The sequence below is a fragment of the Triplophysa dalaica genome, chromosome 11 (genome assembly GCF_015846415.1).
Source record: "Triplophysa dalaica isolate WHDGS20190420 chromosome 11, ASM1584641v1, whole genome shotgun sequence".
Lineage (NCBI taxonomy): Eukaryota > Metazoa > Chordata > Actinopteri > Cypriniformes > Nemacheilidae > Triplophysa > Triplophysa dalaica.
In genome coordinates, this window is record NC_079552.1 from 18,736,477 (window position 1) to 18,757,135 (window position 20,659).

General features: G+C 36.6%; 1 protein-coding gene across 2 annotated transcripts in view; it reads right to left on the reverse strand.

Annotated features, from left to right (window-relative positions):
• Window positions 1–20,659, reverse strand: part of LOC130432134 (synapse differentiation-inducing gene protein 1) — a 71,201-nt gene that overhangs the window by 44,504 nt on the left and 6,038 nt on the right. For both annotated transcript variants that reach the window (XR_008908427.1, XM_056761393.1), the window contains exon 3: window positions 16,312–16,449. Coding sequence is in view for 1 of the 2 variants with exons in the window: in XM_056761393.1 (XP_056617371.1) it covers window positions 16,312–16,449 (138 nt within the window). In the remaining variant the exon portion in view is untranslated. The remainder of the gene's footprint in view (window positions 1–16,311; window positions 16,450–20,659) is intronic.

Sequence of the window (20,659 nt, forward strand, 5' to 3'; positions counted from 1 at the left end):
CCAGTAGTTCCCCTTCGTTGCTCTGCCTACTTCGGGTATGTTCTACATCAGGGCTCCTCAAATCTTACCCTGGAGGGCCGGAGCACTGCAGAGTTTTGCTCCAGCCCTGATCAAACTGACCTGAGCAAGCTAATCAAGCTGTTCAGTATCGCTAGAAAATCACAGGTGTGCAAGTTTGATCAGGGTTGGATCTAAACTCTGCAGTGCTCCGGCCCTCCAGGGTAAGATTTGAATAGCCCTGTTCTACATGCTAACTGTGATGCTAAACTCTGACACATGCTAAACTCATGTTGAAGTCGTTCACTATGTGTAAAACAAATTTAAATTCCATTCAACCCGATTAATTGTTTTTACATTAAAACTATGGTCATTTCACTGAGGTAAAATGACATTCAACACAACTTGAAAAAATCCAAACTATAAAAAATGAATAAATCAACCAATATTTGTGATATATATCTGATTGAGTTCTTAAATATCACAAAAAAGGGCAAAGACATATACATATTTAGAGTAGAATTCACTCATTTCACTCAAGATTTTTAACTTTTTATTAAAGTAGCAGCTAAAATCAACCCACTTTATTTTAGGACTACAGACCAAAGATTTTACATTTTAAAAAAAAAATTAAGGAATGACAGTTTCATAAACAGAAACAGTCAAGAATAAAGTTGACGTATTTTATTGTTATCTTAGACTTTTGTGAGAGTAGAAAAATGACAAAGGTAGATTTAGAGATTAAGTTTAGTTATATTTTATCATTAATACTTATTTTCAGTCACAGAGTTCTTCAATTTAAGAGTTATTTGGGCAGGTGAAGATTCTGTAATTTAATGCAGGTTGTAGAACTGTGTTTAGGGAAATTGTAATGTTCAATAATTTATGTAATGATAATAAAAAAATATGAAAAAATGTGTATTGAAGAAAAGTTCATGTTTTTTTTATATACTGTCAAATATAGTTTGTGGATATAAAATCGGAATCGGCAGGTTTCACTTATAATAAAATCGGAAATCAGAATCGTCAAAGAAAATTGCAATCGGTGCATCTCTAATATTTTACTAAACCCTAAATTTAGCTTGTATGTATAAACTTCGATCTTTAATTCTCAACTCGACTTTATTTATATAGCGCTTTTTACAATTTTCATTGTTTCAAAGCAGCTGTACACATTGAATACAAGAAAAACAACTAAAGGCATATACCTGTAAAAACAAGAAAAAGGTGAAAACAACTAAAGATAGACATACAAATGCTCCACAAACACAATATGCATACATACTTACACATATTGACATAAACGCACACACGCAAACATACACGCACAGGGAAAGCACACATTTGAGATAAAGGAGAGAGAACCACAGGTCAAATACTAAACGGACTATAAATTCTTACATGCAGTATTAATTATGTCTAACTTCTAAATTCTAAAGCAGCCCCCTGGCCAGGCAAATAGTGCAAAACAATATGCAAACGGTGGCGAGGAACCCAAAACTCCAATCGAGAAAAAAACCTCAGGAGAACCCAGGCCCAACCAGGGGATTCCAGTTCCCCTCTGGCAAAAGCTGCTGCCTCTGCAAATGCTCAACAGTGCTTGCACAACAAGGCTAAATAAAAATTAAATAAACTTACTTACAAGGTAAATTATAGATTTAAGATTATCATTAACAATCTAATAGTGTTTTAATTAACAAGGTACAGCACCCAACCCCCGTAAAAGACCTACACACAGCATGGGACTGGGTACAAAGTCACAGAGACCTGTTTCGTGGTGAGGTGACAAAGCCTGCCATTTTGGGCATGAAGAGTGATGACCAACAAAATGCATGCAGGAACGTCCTAAGAGGTCAATTCTCAGCGGAGAAGGAAGACTTTATGTTTATGTTTCACTTTCAAAAAGACATGGAAACACTTTTGTCTTACTGTGTTGATGAACAACAATTAATAATTTCACACTACAAATGTAGTAGTATATGACAATGGTACTGAATGAGTGAAGCAGTAGATGACTGAGGTAGTGAATGAGTGGAAAAATTGAAGTATAATAAATAAACTTGATAAATGGATTGATTCTGTTTCTTAAATACGTCCATTCAAGTTTGCTTGCATATGTAGAACTATTAAATAGAACAAATTACACATATATCTGTATTTTCCCAAATGGTATATAAAAAAATAACTATTCAGTTTAATTTTTTTTTTTTCAAAAAATTTTGGGACATGAATTTAAAAAAGCTTAATTTGAGCCACATACTAACATTGGCATGTTTTACAAAACATATATCGAGGATCACTATTTATAATACTGGTACGGATCAAGTAGTGACATTGCATAGGGGGTAGTTAAGTTGCTACACAGAATTAATCGATCAAATAATGCCTTACCAAATTGATACATTAAACTATACTGTACATAATGCATTCAAGCTTTACTGTTTTTATTATGTAAGGAGTTGTTTGTTAAGGATGTCTCACTTCCGTTTCGGGTCAGTGTGTCCAGTGTCTGCATAATCTTTTGCTCTGCAATCAAAAGTACTAAACGATTAGGCCATAGAATAAGTAGGCAAAATGGGACGGAGAAAATGTGTTTTGCAACTCTGTAGAAACGTTGTCATGACAAATTCTATTCCAATGTGAATTATTTCCACTGAGGACCCAATTTAGTAGGTAGTTGTAATGCCCGATCACAAAGTTTTATCTTGATATCTCGAGTTAAATACACTGGGTAAAATAATAGCATTAAAATTACGTTAAAATTTAAGTTTACGAAAAACATATGAGCATATAAGCTTGATGCAACCTGTATGCTTGATGCAGCCTGGGTCACATCTGCTTAACAAACAAAAAACATCCCTTTAGATATTTTTTAATTACCATAATTTTATTATAGTAAATAACTAAAACAGTAAAAATTTGATTTGTTTGATTTTACTACCTATAGCCTCATTTATGTACTTTTATATGTCCATAAGCGGACATCTTACCGATAACATCTCACGTTGTTCCGTGTGATTTGGACAAGTTACAACCTTCCCAGTTACACCCTCTTGCACTCCGCAAGAAGACACTATTGAGATGCTCAATTTTGTGTAATCAGGGTTAAGTGTTAAGTGAGTGTCTTGCGAGTATCTTGCGAGAGTCTCTTTTATCATAAACCCCTTCGATGCGTCAGCAGCAGGCACTTATTTTGACATGACGGAATGCACGACGCACATAGGTTCACATGATGCGCCGGACACATATTTTGCATTCCTCCATCCCCAGAAACGCGACCTCAGGAGGAAGCAACCAAAATTCTGTGCAGGCAGTGTCCCCAGGAACAGGCATGTCTGGTCACCATGTAATAAATAATGGTCTGGTGAACTCTAAAAACCCCTTTTTTATGTAACTGTTAAACTGATATAGCAAGTTTAACAACATCAAGGTCATGGGTTTCATATGAATTTGGCCGTTGGAATTGATCAACAGGACCTGGAACACACTGCGGGTTCCTTTTGGATAAATATGTCTGGTAGATGTAACCTTTTACAGTACATTTCTACCAAACAGCTCTTGGCTAAATCAGGTAACTAACCCAGGACAGAGTCCAAAGCTGCAAAATGGCTTTGATATGTGTTAATACCATAATTTCACAAGGACAACACATCCACACAGACTCAAATGCACCCTGATTTGAACTCAAATAAATTTCACTTCAGTGTAGCACATTTCTGAGAGCTGTGTAAACTTTGATGTTCACATTTAGTACATAATAATGCACCCGAGCAGATTTACTTTATGCAGATTTTCTTGCCCATAAGGAGAATTCACCAATTTAGTGAAGATTACAGCCAAGATCTATAACAATGACTTTGGACGTTATGCTTTTCTCAGGAGTGCTAAGACCAAATCTCTCTCTTAGACGTTTGTGGCAAGGGGGGCGTGGTTTAGTGACGTCTGTACCGGGAAGGAGAGACATGGGAAAGACGGTAAGCAAGTAGGTCGATTGCAGATTAAGATCACCTGCGTTTCATTACATTGATTGGTGAGGAGACAGCTTAAAGGCTCGCAGATTCGGAGGAGATTTTCGTGAGAGACGGACTGGGAGATCTGGGAGCTGAACCAACACACTTGTGATCCATACGGACTGTATTTCGGGAGAAAACCGAATAAGTTTATTGTGTTAGTTTTAATTACATGACAGAGTGCATATGTCTTGTTGTTGTGAGAATTAAGAATAAAAGGAATTCTTGTCTCCCAGTCCATGTCGACCCCGGCTCCTTTCTTCCACCCTCTTTGAACCTGACAACAACGTTCATTAAAAATCCACTTCAAACTGCCTGACCTGTGAAGATGTCTTACACAAAAAAACACTTCATTCTAGAGTTTCAATAAGACATTGTTCAATATTTTAGTATTATTGAATTCTAAACAGTGTTATTATTTTGTAAATAATTGCTTGCCATATCATTTATGCAAATAGAACCAAGTGTAGATCAAATTTTAAGAATATGTCTCTTAAAGGGGCCAAAGAATTCATTGATACAAGATGTTAAATTGTTTTCTGATATCTACACAGAGGGTATGTGGCTTTATCAAGTGCAAAAATTATCGTGAAATGGAAGAAGTGGATAAAATCACTAATTACTGGTTCACGATACCTGTAGAACGACCGTTGATTCTTCTGTACACTTCCGACTGGCCTAGAACACGGGCGGGTATTTGCAATGTTCTGCAACGTTCTCTTTTTCAGTGGACTTTTGCATGCACAAGATTTACATAAGAAGGATGAAGCAATAGTGTCGTAGGGCTCAAGAATGCGACCAATTTTTGTTGCAAATGCAACCTTATTTCTCAATGGTGCGACTAAAAATAATCAGAGGTCGCACCAGTGCGACTAGCCGTTCGAGGGAGAAAAAAAGTCTCCCCAACACTGAAAGTCTCAATGTGATTCAACAACAGACACAAATTAGGCCCATATCGTGGTCTAAACCAATCGGAGATAGTAAACGGCGGATATTCCTGTACGTGTGTGAACTAGAGGTTGCGTCAACCGAAAAATCTATGTCATTGACAGATTTATTTTACCAGTGACGGAAATATCTGAAGGCCGACCGTCGTTTTGGCGGATTACAATGAGGGCAATTTGTAAATCCCTGCCCTGTACCATTTTCCTTACTTTCATTTTATTCAGTTTATTAAGTTCCGAGTCGCAAGTACCGCGTGATGACGTCACAAACATACTAATTACCACCTAACGCCACCTAGCACCATAGTGACGGGTAATAATAGATTATGACGGATTTTCCACGAGCCTGTCAGTCAAAATGACGGACAATAAAAAAAGTTTAGTGCAACCTCTGGAGTGAACGTTTGAAAATGCGCGCAATGCAGTTAGACGTGCTGCAGTCGGAGCAGCCGTCAGTTAAACAGAGTGGATGTAGCCGCGGCTGATGAGAGGAGATGAAAGGAACGATTGACAACTTTTTTGTGAATAATATTAAGTTAAGGCCTGATCCATCCGAAAATCATAAGCAATGCTCCGACACGGAGCCATCAACCTCCCAGTTTATGTCAAGCCCTGGTCCATTTATCTTGAGATCTTTTAAGTTTAAATTTCAGTTCAGTGAAGCACTTTAAGCACAAACAATTTTCAGTAAGTTACCTTTCTTGTAGATTTGTGTTTCAAATAAAGAACTTTATGTTGACCAGATAGATAGATAATTATTTACAAGTAAATTTTGCCTATATGGACATTTAAAAAAAAGTGAACTGGTAAAACTATTTCAATGTTTAATGTGTTAAATGCGATGCGACGGAAAATTTGGGGGCACCTAGGGAAAAAAGTAAGGCGCACCAGTGCAACCAGTCCAAAAAGTTAGTCTAGTGTGAGGCTCATATGTCATTTACATTTTTTCATTTAGCAGACGCTTTTATCCAAAGCGACTTACAAAGAGTTTAGGGAGCATTAAGCGATATGTCATACAGGAGCAATAATACAATAGTTGCCAATACTAAATTACTGGTTTCAACGAAAGCTAGACCATTACCTGTTGAGAGAAAGAGAGAGGGTTAGTGTTTTTTTTTTACATTTTTATTTCCATTGAAGGGGGTAAGAGACGGCAATATGCCCGGCAGATGACTGATTGCGTCCACTCGATTAGGGCCGTTTCCCAGGCTACGCTGATCCTGGACCTGCGTCTCGCCACACCCCCCCCCCCCCCCTAAGCGTCGACCTGGTTCCCGGACAGCTCGGGAAAACGATAGGGGTGGGAGGGGAAATGTCGCCTGCCAGTCCGACCCATACTGACTGGAAGACGGACTGACAGGCTGGAAGATGGACGGGATCGTTGGCAACTCCATGCGTGGGACTCCCTTCTAGGCCACAACCTCTGTCGGCTGGGCAGCATTCTCCGGCGGCTGAGCCGAACTCCTTGGCAGCTGGGCCACGCTCTCTGGCGTCTGGTCCGCGCACTCTGTTGGCTTTACAGCCCTCTCCGGCAGCTGGATTGCTCGGTCGGGCAGCTGGGCAGTGGTCTCTGGGGGCTGGGATCGTCCCTATTTTCGGGGCCGTCGATCTCTCACCCTCTTGTCCTCGGGTTTCTCCCTCCTGGACCACGGCGAGAGAGAGCATGTCCGTCCTTCTCCGGGGCTCAGGAAAAACGGTAGGCAAGACCCTTGCACGAGTCGGTCTCTTTCTTCCATCGCCCGCATTCTCCACCAGTGTGACGGGGGTAAGAGACACGACACTCACACAGCGCTGATTCGAGCAACCCCAGTGGGGAATTTATTATAACATAAACAATACTCATAATATAATGACGATGTCCGGGGTGCTCGTAAGCTGCCATCTGCTGGTCCGTCTTCGTCCTCCGTGCTTCCTTCATCTAGTGTCTCCCTCGCTCTCACTCGGGGGAAGTGAAGACACCGCGTTAGGCATTGTGGAACCAGAACCCAGAGTGTTGGGAACCCGCAGCTTATATGTCAGCTGCCGGGCCGTTTCCCAGGCGACGCTGATCCTGGACCTGCGCCTCGCCACACCATGTACAGACCTCTTATTTTTCATCAATGCCTAGGTAAATACAGTTTCCATTCTATAACACCTTTAAATGTAAATATTTTTTCAATTGTCTAAATGATAAAATCAGGATTTAACAAATACGGGAAACCACATGCGTCCTTGTGCAACTTCGCTATAGCATTAAGAAGCAGTTCATCCAAAATAAAAATTCTGTATGTAATTCCAAACCTGTATGACTTTCACGCTTGTGCGAACACACAAAAAATCTATTTTTAAGCAAATTGATAACCAAACATTAAACCCACTTCGATTGTATAGACCAGTGGTTTCAATTTTTCTCATCGCAAGGCCCCCTTTGTGTAGGGTGCAAAGCTTTGCGTATACAATTCTGGAACATAAATTATTTTGGTTGTTGGACTTATTTTTTATGTTTTATTTAGTGGTGGGCATAGATAAAAAAAAAGTAATCTAGATTAATCTTGGAATTAATTTAGATTAATCTAGATTAAAATGGCTCATTTGAATTCTGCCGAAGGCATTCAGAATATGTGTGCTACCCAAATAATGACTAAAAGTAAGTCTTTGAGAACGGGTGTCTCAAGCCAGGTGGCGCATTAGACCAGGGGCTCATCTCCTGTTTCCAAAATGCATCACAACCTGCTTGAGAAAGCTGTTCTACTATGATAATTGGTGATGAAAATAAATTATGTTCAATAAGATGTACTTGTGTTTACTTCCGCATTAGCTAAGGGATGCTTTGCGTTTAGGTGGTACTTGAGACTGGAAGAAATCCTATACAGTACATTTACATTTTGTCATTTAGCAGACGCTTTTATCCAAAGCAACTTACAAAGAGTTAGGGAGCAACAGGCGATATGTCATACAGGAGCCATAATACATAAGGTGCCAATACAAATTTACTGGTTTCAACTAAAGCTAGACCACTACCTGTTGAGAGAAAGTTTTTTTTAAACCAATTCCGCATTGCACAAGGTGCAAACAACCTTAGTCTTGTTGATGTTTCCATTGGGAAGCTTCTTAAAAAAAAATCCCTGAAGCAACCCGGCGGCTTCAAAGCTGCATCCATGTTGGCACGTCACGTTTGATGTGGTAATTTTACATTAACGTTATGTTGTGTTCAGACCAAACGCGAATGGCGCGTCAAGTGTGAGTGTGTTACATGTTAAGTCAATGCAAAGAAGCGATAGACCTACTTGCGGGGCGAATCGCACGAATGAAGCCCTGGTCATGAGATGATGAGGTGGCGCGAATGACGCGAATTGCGCGAGTTGAAAAATCTCGTTCTCACCCGGTACAGTGCAATTCAGCTAGGTATACATCCGCGCTAAAATATCAAGGTGAAAGTCATCATAGCTTGCGTAGTACAGACCCAGCTCCCAACCCAACATTGAGAATAGATTAACGGCAACATTTTTTTTATCGCGCTATAAGAGTCTCACGTTAACGCAGCATGTTAACGCCGTTAACGGCCCACCACTAGTTTTATTGCATAAAATGTATGAAATTTCTAAAATATATGAAATTTCATAAAATGCCCCATAACCTGGATCCATCTTGGGGCCCCCCAGTTTGAGAACCACTGGTATAGAAACAAAACCACTGAAACATTTCTTAAAATATCTTCTTTTTGTGTAACACAGAACAAAGAGTCATTCAGGTTTAGAACAACATGGAATGTCAGAACTTGTATATAATACATGCCATGATAAACATGTTTTCAGCAACAGTGGTTTAATGCATGTATGGATTTACTTTTACAGCATTGATTTAAAATGTCAATCTTTTCTTTCTTTTTTTAATCATTCTATGAAATAAAGAAAACCATAATTATGACGGATATAGTTTTAAAAAATGAATTATAATTAAGTCTCAACCATTGGCCTATTTGGTTTGATTTGCAAACTCTGCTGTTAATGTGCACACTCAATGTTCAAACATGATTATCAGCTCTATTGTTCTGTACAGATGAATATACTCGTCTAATTACTGCTTCAATTTAGACAAGCATAATTAATTAGCCTACCATCAAATCAAAGTACAAACTAATTAACAACAGAGAACCCACACTGAGGATGTACAGGAAAGATAAGCAGAAAATATACAAGAAACACAGAAAAAAGGCATGTTTTTGTGATCTAAAATGTGACATTCCAGCAGCAGCAGAAATGCATGTTGATATGTGAGTCTCTGCTGAGATCCGGACAGAAAGCACTCACAGTGTTGCTGACGTGATGAAAACCATTCTGAAAAAATCTACTCATTGTTCAAATAAAGTTTTTTTTATTCAAAGCTTATCTCCTACAAGGCCCACGTTCATGCTCTTCCGATCCAAACAATTACATAAGGAGTTTATCCTGTTTGTCTTAGACCACGCTCTAAAAGCGCTGAATCAGATTATGCACACAAGCTTAGCAAAAACAGATTGTTGCATATTTCAGTTTCAGAACAGAATTATAGCAGCATTCCCTGGCCTCCTAAGATTTAATAATTACTCTGGCTATATCTGTCAAATTATAACCTGATCATACCACTGGATGGGTCTTTTAATGAATTGTTCTGAATCGAAAGAACCACTGGTCTGAATTCTAGACTGACTGAATCGGTCAAAATCTTTCTTCCTGGATCAAAGCAGATTAGACCACCTACAGTGCAAACTACAGAATGGAAAAACACATGGGAACTAAACAACTTGCTTATAAACTAATAGACGGCTGCAGGAAAAAATGAAAAAGAGCCTTTGGTGTTCCTCAAGGTCCATTACACCTGCTCCATCCACAGATTGTTAAATGACTTTGACATCGACCATCCATCAAATTCCCACCAAATCCCAGTAAAAAGATGAAGAGCCTTATAGCAACACTGAAATCATAATACATGACCATTCAGACTGTATTACAGTGCCTGGAGCTCTCTACATACACCAACAGTTTTCATTTAGAACTATGCCCTCACAATTGGGTTTGTTGTAAAAGATGACCCAGAGATCAATAACAACAAAGTTTTGAGGCAAAAATCTAAATTATACTTAGTTTCTCTTTTATTTTCTGGTTTTAAAAACTTGTTTGAAAATTTAAATTAGTTAATTCTGTCTTTCAAACTACAACTCACAGACCATAATGTAAAGTAGCAATAATGCTGTCTGGTAAGAAAGTATTATTTGTTTGCTAAACACAGTTGAATACAATTAGGCAAATTTCAACCCTAAAAGGAATATTGTTTAGCATCAAATACAAATCCAACTTTTAACATTAGAAAACTTTTTGGTTGTGTAAATCTGTAAGAATGTAAACTTCTTACATCCCCTTGTCTAAACAATATTCTACGGTTGAAGAGTCTAGTCGACGGAACAACACAACATGAGATAAAAATGATCCATACACAATGAATCAGGGCAAAAACTCACAAAAAAATAATTAAGACAAGAAATCTAAAGTGTAAAGTGTACAAAAGACCAGATGAAAAAAGCTTTAGGTATTCTCCATTTGTTTGTGTTCCGACCCACCGGGAACATGTCCGGTATGCGCGATTACCAATCCAACCCTGTCTGAAATCAACAGGTGATGGGTGAAGTGTGATTTATTTTGATAAACGTCACTCAGATTGCCTTAGAAGCTGCTATGCTCACAAAAATCTTACAAAACCGCACAAAATATGATATCGCTGCACATCTGTTTAAGTTGCGTTAAAGTGCAGCTGTGATATTTATCCATATGTGGTATTATTTTGACAAATAACAACATCATTTTTTCCTGAAGACATGAAGAAATTGCTGCACCATTAGTCCCGCTGGACCATAACATCAACTAAACCAATCACATAAATATAATATGAGACCCATGTTGAAAATATTGATAACAGTCTAGACACATTTAAAAAAAAACATCTTTTCCACAAGCTCTCATTGGGCTTTCAAAGGCAAAGACCTTTTGTGATTTTAATTTCAATACAGTTTAGATTTTACATTCGGTTTATTCAAGTGCACATCAATTAACTATAATCTGTAATCATACCAGTTCCTTCTAGTTTGTAGTGTGCAGGTGACCATTTAAACATTTTAACAGGTTGCATTATATCTGTTTTTTGAGATCTGTTAATTTGAGGGACCAGAGCGGGCTCCGCATAACAACCCCAGCTCTGCCAATGGAATATCTTTATCATTGAAATGGTTTTGAAGCTAAAAGGCCTTGTACAAGGATTTCAGAGAATTGATTTTGGTGTAGGCTTAGATTTTAAGAGTCAGGCTGAGAAAGGTTTTCTGTTTTCTTTTCACATAGAGAATTAGAGAGCTGTGGGTGTTGAGTCGTGATGTGCTGCGTGAAATAGAATAAGTGAGTGAGCAAGAGAAAAAAAGAGCGAACAGAGGTTGAGAGAGAGACATAAACTCCCTCTAAAGGAAAAAGAACAAATTCTAGAACTGAATGCGAGTACTACACAAGGTAAATCTCACTACATTTTACACGAATGAAAAACATTTGTTTTACATTTGACCTATAAGAATTTAAGTAACGTTTTAATGTAGTTATATATTTTTTAAATATATGTTAACACCATGATACTTTTTGTTGTATTAAATCTACTGTACGGTAATAAATAATAGATATGCAGAATTACTCTGTGATATTAATCTTTACATTACTTGGCCAAAAAATACTACACTTAGGGTTAGAATCTAATGCAATCACCTTTTTACTTCTGTACTGTTTCATTATTCTCCAGTTCTTCAAATGATTGTTTGGACTTTAAAGGAGCTATGTTGAGATTGTAGCGGCATCTAGTGGTGAGGTTGAGAATTGCAACCCACTCCTCCCCTCCCTTTCGAAGCACTACAGTGGCTGACACAGAACTAAGATGTTGTCACGTTTCACTTCTTTGCTGAAGGAGATAACATGTTTATGAAACGCATTCTGTAGAACAGTTTTTAGGGCTACTGTAGGAAACAGCCTTTCTATGTAGATAGAAATAGCTCATTATAAGGTAATAAAAACATTACGCTTCATTTTGTAAGGTGTTTTATACACCTCTGAAGACATCGTTATGTATATTATGTTGCATACTGGACCCTTTAAAGAGGTCAGATGCTTGTATTTCTGTGTCTTTGGAGTGCTATAAGTTGCCCATGCGTGTATTAGACACGTAAAATTGCAAATATTAAAGTGTTGGAACTAAAGATGGATTCTGTCTAAAAGCGAGTGGGCAATTCTGTGAAAATGTCAGCCTTACCATGAAAAAGGTTTGTTTTTACCAGCGGCTTTTACTATGGGAGCAGCACAGATTTGCCACCAACATTTGGTGGTTCTAAATACCCATGTGAGATCGCTCTTCAAATTTGTAAAGCATTTGTTTTATTTTTAGTGCATGATTTGTCATAGTCAGGTAAGTGCCCTTTTCAGGATTGTCACATCCATAACGCTACATATTCCTCATAAATGGACACTTGAAAATTAATATAAAGTAACTATTTTATGTTCCATAAAGAGGCATCGCCTCTCCATTCATTGGGTATTATTGCTTCAGGATTGTACTTTTTTTTTCATAGACTGACAATTTTTTATGTTTAGACTCTATCAACAAGGGTTTAGTAAAATATTAGAGATGCACCGATTGCAATTTTATTATAAATGAAACCTGATGATTCTGTTTTTTGCGATTCCGATTTTATATCCACAAACTATAATTGACAGTATATAAAAAAAACATGAACTTTTCTTCAATACACATTTTTTCATATTTTTTTATTATCATTACAAAAATTATTGAACATTACAATTTTCCTAAATATAGTTCTACAACCTTCATTGAATTACAGAATCTTCTCTTACCCAAATAACTCTTAAATTGAAGAACTCTGTGACTGAAAATAAGTATAAGTAATAAAATATAACTAAACTTAGTCACTTAATTGACCAATTCTTTTTTGTACTCTCACAAAAGTCTAAGATAACAATCAAATTTTTCAACTTTATTCTTGTCTGTTCCTGTTTATGAAACTATCATTGCTTGCTTTATTTTTTTATGAAATGTAAAATAACTTGTCTTTATCTTGGGTCTGTAGTACTATTGATTGACTGGTTGATTTTAGCTGCCACCTCAATAAAAAGTAAAAAAATCATGTGAGTGAATTCTACTCTAAATATGTATATGTATTCGCCCTTTTTTTGTGTTAGTAAAGAACTCAATCAGATATATATCACAAATATTGGTTGATTTATTCATTTTTGATAGTTTTTTTTTTTTCAAGTCGTGTTGAATGTCATTTTTCCTCAGTGAAAAAACATAGTTTTAACTTAAGACAATTAATCGGGTTGAATTGAATTTACATTTGTTTTAAACAGTGAACGACTTCAACATGAGTTTAGCATGTGTCAGAGTTTAGCATCACAGTTAGCATGTAGTACATACCCGAAGTAGACGGAGCAACGAAAGGTGAACTACTGGACAGTCAAAAATTGTCTGTGCACTACATGATGTGTGTGCGCACGCACGGATACTCGCGCAGTTCGTTGGAACCACGCAGTCACAAGCGTAAATGAGCCGTGAAAGACAGCCGTCTTGAACGGAAGTTTACTTGAGTATTTGAAGTTATTGCCTGCGTCGCTGGCAACATACGATCGGCTTCGAATCGGCAAGACGTGAGACTGACCGGCCGTTAACCGGTCACGGCCGATCATGCGAAAACCGGCTGAGTCTGGTTTCTATCTTGTCAATCGGTGCACCTTTATAAAATATAAACAGATGGTTCAATATAATCGCAACAAATTAATTCTTTGAGAATTTTTATGTCACATCCATAACGCAAAATCTCACGTCCATAACGCTGGAATTGCCCAATGCTTACCAAGACCTGCCTGAAACACCTCGTATAACCACACACCCTCAATTCTGCGTCAGTTCGTGGTATGATTTGACTGAGATCACCCAAATGTATACGCAACTTATGTGGGTATACCTGTCAGTACAATTGCTTTGGAAGCTGATTTTCCAAATATGGTATTAGACCAATCTAGGGCTGCAACTAACGATTATTTTAATAATCGATTAATCTATAAATTATTTGTTCGATTAATCGATGAATCGGATAAAAACCAAAAAACAAGAAAAGCATTAATATCCAACCTTTTATACAAAAACAGAACTGCACAAGTGTGAAGAAGTGCACAAACATTTGCGCCTTGAACCTCCCTGAGCTGTTATAATAATAATAAAATAAAAATATAAAAAATAAAGAACAATTCAAATCAGAAAATTTAACAGGATTTCTCACAAACTCTCACACTGACACACACACACTTTCTCTCTCTCTAAAATTGACTTGAAGCTCATTCATTAAATTATAATTATCAATAATAACCTATATGGGACATAGCACAGAATACACACTGCAAAAATTGCTTTTCTAATTTAGTAGCTTTGTCCTGTTGTCAGTCCAAATATCAAAAAAATCTTAAATCAAGAAACATTTACTAGACACATGAAATAGCATAAGAAAGTATTTCTTGCTTTCTGAATAAACACCTCAAAATTAAGCAATTGTTTGTTTAAAAAAAGCAAATTGATCTGCCAATGGGGTAAGAAAAATAAGCTTAACGAGATATAATCTCAAACAGAAGTTTTAAGCATCACTTAATTTTCTCATGCCATTTTTCTTTTCTAGTAATCTTGATTTAAGAATTTTTTTGATATTTGGACTGGAAACGAGACAAAATTACTTAGTAAGAAAATATTTTTTTTGCAGTGTAGCTATACATGACAACAGAATGAAAAATGAATGGTCCAAAAAAGGATGTTACCACCCCTGCATTACTATTGTTAATAGCAAGTTAACGCTAACTTGTCAAGCTGGATAACGAGTAAACACCAGCACCAGCGACATTACGTTCTTCACTTCAAAACGGAACAAAAGTGGGATTCTGTAGTGACTTAACCTGCTGTTGAACTCCCTTCCTCCTCATCAAAGAACCCAACATGTTTCCGTTTCAGGTGCTGGATCATTACTGTGGTGCTCCGGTGTCATGTCATGTCGTTTTTGCATATATTGCAATTAACACACTTTTTCATTTTATTAAGTGTGAAATGCTCCCGCATCTTTGATGACTTGGTTCGCGTTGATTTCTCTGCCTCCGCCATGTATCTTTTCTCTAACTCCGCTGGTTTATTTTATTTTTGCTCCTCCCTGTTTATGATGCGCCGAACTCTGCTAGCACCAGTGCGCGAGAGAGACAGAGTCTGTTCACTCCGCTCCGCGCTTAAATAAAGTTATTTATTTTTTAATAATCAAACGTCTCCGCGTCGCGCGACACAACGAATCAATAATGAAATTCGTTGCCAACTCTTTTAGTAATCGATTTTTATCGATTTTATCGATTCGTTGTTGCAGCCCTAGACCAATCACTACGCTAACTGGTTAACTGGCCAATAATAGCACACCTCGCTTTTCAGAGCGATGAGCTTTGTAAAAAATCTGCGCGTTTCAGAACGCTGGGCAAAGAGGAGATACAAACATGCACGGTATGTGGAAAATACAGCGTTTTTTAACCTTAAATCGTGTATACACATTGCATTTCATCTTAAACAAACAATAATATTCGTTTCAGCCATGTCATATCACCCCTTTAAATAAAAAAAAACTCAATCCTTTTAAAACAGGCTCCATTTTCTTTATGAGGTAGTGTGTGAAACACTTTTTAAGTATTGTACACTTGTTTTAAGATAAACTGCCCTTCCCTCTTTGAGAGTGGTGTCTGTAAGCAATCTTTCTCTCTCAGGAGGAGTGCAGTAAGCTATAAATACATTTGACACTGCAGCAAACTACAGGTGCCTTTATGAAATATTGTGCTATCCGAGAAAATCTCCTGTTTTTGCCCTGCAACCACGAAAATGACAAAGCAAAAAAAGATATATGGCTGCATTTTTAAATGCTCATGCTTGAAGCAATGACTGGCTTTCTCTGCGGTGTGGGATGATGTATACAGTGAGCTAACTTCAATAATATGTATTAATGATGTCATGTTAATAAAACTAAACTGAATCCAATTAGAACAAATCTTGGCAACACAAAAGGAAGCTTAAGGGAATGAAAAGAAAAATGTAAGTGAATCATACTTCACTTCACTTTTAAGTTGGCCAACCACTGCCATATCCAGAAACATTGTTATTATAAAACCAAAACTGCAGCGTTCTAGAATTCTGATTTGATGAGATACTTTCACATACAATCAGATTCTGTTTAAAAACACTGATTGCATTTACCAAAGACATGGGCTTAAAGTTTGCGGTTGAGAGATTCTCACCTCATGTGACAGGTAGAAAGCTGCGATGCCAAGGGGCCAGAAGCAGCAAAGCATGGAGAAAACGCTGAGGCCCAGATGGTCCCTCGGGGGCATCATGAGAAAATTGTCTTCACTCTCTGAATCGCTTGAGAACTCACTCTGCACAAAACAAACAAAACGCTCAATGAATCAAAACATAGCAGTTATAATTCACTCAACACTCAACTGATACTGCTAGCTACGCCAAAACGATGAGTTTAATGTATAAAAAATCGAATATAGCAGTTCGATGTTGCACTGGTATGTTTGTGTCTTCTTGGTGTTCACCCCGAGAAACAGCAGCGTGCAGTCTGCAGGTCACAGAAATGACTAATTATCACTTCATGTTTGCTTGAGTTGTGAACAGATGTAGATGGCTGTTGCCTGTTTCACCTTACTAACTGTAAAAAGCCTAAACATCTTGCACAGTCTGGCTCTCTTGTCACCAATCTGCAGCAAAATGACCTTCTGCATATGTTAACACAAAGAGGGGCATAGTTAACAGCACCAGCTTTGGGGATGAAGCTCATGCTCTCTCTCTCTCTCTCTCTCTCTTTGTCTGTCACACACACACATGAATCTGAAGAATGTTGGTCACCGAACAACATTGACCCCAATTGACTTTCATTGTATGAACACAAAACCACAGTGACATTTCTCAAAATACATTCTTTGCATTCCACTGAAGAATCAAATCACATCTCCCTCAGTTGATGTATAAACACAAAGTTGTAAAATAGATTTACATTATTATCACATCCATAGGGATAAGGGATAGTTCATCCAAAAATGAAAATTCTGTCATCATTTACTCACGCTCAAGCAGTGGTGGACGAAGTACACAAACCATGTACTTGAGTAAAAGTAGAGATACCCAAGGAAACGTATTACTCAAGTAAAAGTAGAAGTGCTGCCTTTAAACTTTTACTTGAGTAAAAGTACAAAAGTATTTGCCTTCAAATGTACTCAAGTATCCAAGTACTATCATTTTTATTAAAAAAATTAATATAATATATTTTATGTGCTTTTCTTTTAGCATGTCATAAGAAATACAGAGTATATACAGAGTATATTATTTTCAGCATAGGCTTAGTTAGATCAGTCTTTGGAAGCTTTAGAAAATAACAATACCTGTTAATAAGGAGCAATCCACTCCAACAGTCAACTGTTTTAGCATCATACATGCACCAATGCAACATTTTCTTATAATATAATCATTGTGTTCCTAACTTGTAATAATTACTTTAATTAGCTCATTTTTTCCTTCTTTAAATGAATACATGATGTTAGCTATAACAGCATGATTTGTATTATTTTAAAACTGTACATTTAGATAACTTAGACAGTCACCTCTCATAACAGATCACTCAAAATATTTATGTAGACAAATTCAAGCTGCTTTGAAACTATATGTATTGTGAAAAACGCTAATACAAATAAATGTGAATTCAATCGGTGCAGCCTAGTCAAAATATAATTAATTTAAATTCCAACATAAAATGTTAAATTCGATTGATTCCCATTTCACAATATCAGAGCACTCAGCTTATAAAGTTTCAAATTTAAGTATGAAATAAACTGAAACAGCTTAGTTTACTTGGCTGACGACGTGTACAATGTTCATGGTAGCGTAACAGTCTATATTTGTTCTGCAAGCTACTGTTAGATTTATATCTCTTTATTTTAAATGAGTGAAATTAAAATGGCTTACCTCTATGTGTTCCCTTATTGGAAGGAGAATTCTTGTATGAAGAAATTGTACAGGACCGAGGCAGGCAGAGAAGGCACTTATAAATGAAAGACTCGTTCTTCTTTTCAACGATGGGTTTTGTGGCAAGTTAGATTCTACAGTTTCTTTCATGATTTCACTAAAGACATTAGCAGTCGAAATGTTATGTTGTTGCAGACAGTTGCACTGAATCTGATGTGTTTAATCGAATTTTCGCGCTAAGTAGATAACGTGACCAAGGCGACAACAGGGCAAAACAAAACAAATTCAAAATAAAGCGCGCGATGATCTGTGATTGGTGGCTCGTTTTACCAGTTAAGTTTTTACTGACTTATAAATAAAAAGGAACGACTGATTTTGAAAATGTAGTAGAGTAAAAAGTAAGATATTTGACTTTGAAATGTAGTGGAGTTAAAGTAAAAGTCTCCGAAAATTGAAGTACTTGAGTAAAGTACAGATACACAAAAAAACTACTTAAGTACAGTAACGAATTACATTTACTTCGTTACTGTCCACCACTGCGCTCAAGTAATTTCATACCTGTATAAATTCTGAAGAACACAAAGAAAGATATTTGGAAGAATGTTAGTAATTTTCAGTTCTGGAACACCATTGACTACGATAGTAGGACAAATTAAATGGTAGTCAAAAGGTATACCCCGAGAACTCTTTGTTTTCCTAAATTCTTCAAAATATCTCATTATGTGTTCAACAGAACAAAAAAAACATATTTTTCCTACTATGGTAGTGGATGATGTCCCAGCACTGAAAATTGCTAACATTCTTCCAAATATCTTTCATTGGAACAAAAACATGTATACAGGTTTGAAACAACCTGAGGGTGAGTAAATGATTACAGATTTTTTATTTTTGGTTAAACTATCCTTTCAAGACTGTTTTGGATCTCCTGATGAGTTAAATGCTACAGAGTAAAAAGCTTTTTGTCAGGATCCTGTCAAAGTTTATTCTGCGATAACAACCATGCAGCTTGATTATCCCTATATATCAGACTGGGTAACATCTACATCTACATCTACATACTGTAGTAAAACTGAACTTACCCGAATATGTAATTGATTAAAAACTAAAAATGAACCCCTAACAGGTCAAAGCAACATGCAGCTGTCATGAACTATGCATGCTTTCCTGCAGCTCAGTGGTAAGAGCATTGTGTTAATAACGCAAGGTTGTGGGTTCGATCCCAGGAGATTGCAAATACCTATGTAAAATGTGTAGGATAACGCAATGTAAGTTGCTTTGGATAAAAGTGTCTGCCAAAAAATATATATATATATAAATGGTGAAAACATTCATACATTGTATATTTTGAAGAATATCTCAGTGGTTGTGTGTCTTTACAGTGGAAGTCAATGGGGTTCAATTTAGTTTTTTTTTAACCAACATTCTTCAAATTATCTTCTTTTGTGTTCTGCAAAAGAAATAAATTCATACAGGTTTGAAAGGACATCAAGATGAATAAATGATGAAAGAATTTCATCAAAAGAATTTTCAAGAGCTACCGTTTCATTGTACTTGACCTGACCTATAAAAATATAATAGAAAACATTAAATGTAACCTTAAATGTTTCTTTTGATGGTCAATATGTCATATTTATGATTACGCAAATATACATGTTTGATTGTAAAATGCCAGTCCAACCTCATTGACAAACCTCAGCACATCTAACAGCCTCTCAATCAGATTGGCATTTGCTGTGAGATGGCACGTTGCTCTAATAACCAGGCACATCTCATTTCAAACAGTGTGCCATATGAAACAACACGAGTGAGGATGAAAAAGCCCAACAGATTGAGGAGTGTGCTTGCAAAATAGGAATATCAAGTGTTCCATTAATTTGATTCCAAAATGAACTTCAAAAAGGTCATAACATAATCTAAAAATGTGAAATCCTCACATTTCACTGCTGATTATATTCTGTATAATTGTGTTTGTGACAAATAAAACCTTGAACTTGTACTAAATGATGCGATAATGAAAGAAATCAGTTTTTGGCGTGACAGGGTTCTCTATGGCTAGGTAAAAATGCACTGAATGTAAAAAAACTGATTAGAATCCTTCATTAAACTATTCATTTGATATCTTATTAGCTATAAGTTTTATATTATTGACTACTTAAAATATGATAATACATATGCAGTTTATATATATATATAATATTTATTTAAAATTCATTTTCTATGTGTATGAAAAACTGATCTAAGATCGAGTCTATCTAAAACTTTGAGTCAAACTTCCACAGAAATTCCGTTACAGAGCTAGGAACCATCTTGTTCCAAACTCATGAGTAGGGATTTTTACATAATCTTCATGCAGCAGTCAGTCAACTGCAAAAAGGAATGATAAATAAAAAGTGTTACGGGTGCTAATAAATTTTTTAATTTATATAACACCTTTTTTGTGACAAAGTTTGACAAACCCAACTGTTTGTCCGAAGTTCTCAGCGTGACACCAAAAATACTTGAAAACATGCCGGCAGAGTTTATATAATGTCAAAATTTCTATATTAGATTATTGATTAGATTATAAAAGACATTTTTCGAGCTCAGAGCACCTGATATACAACCCATAACACAACTGCA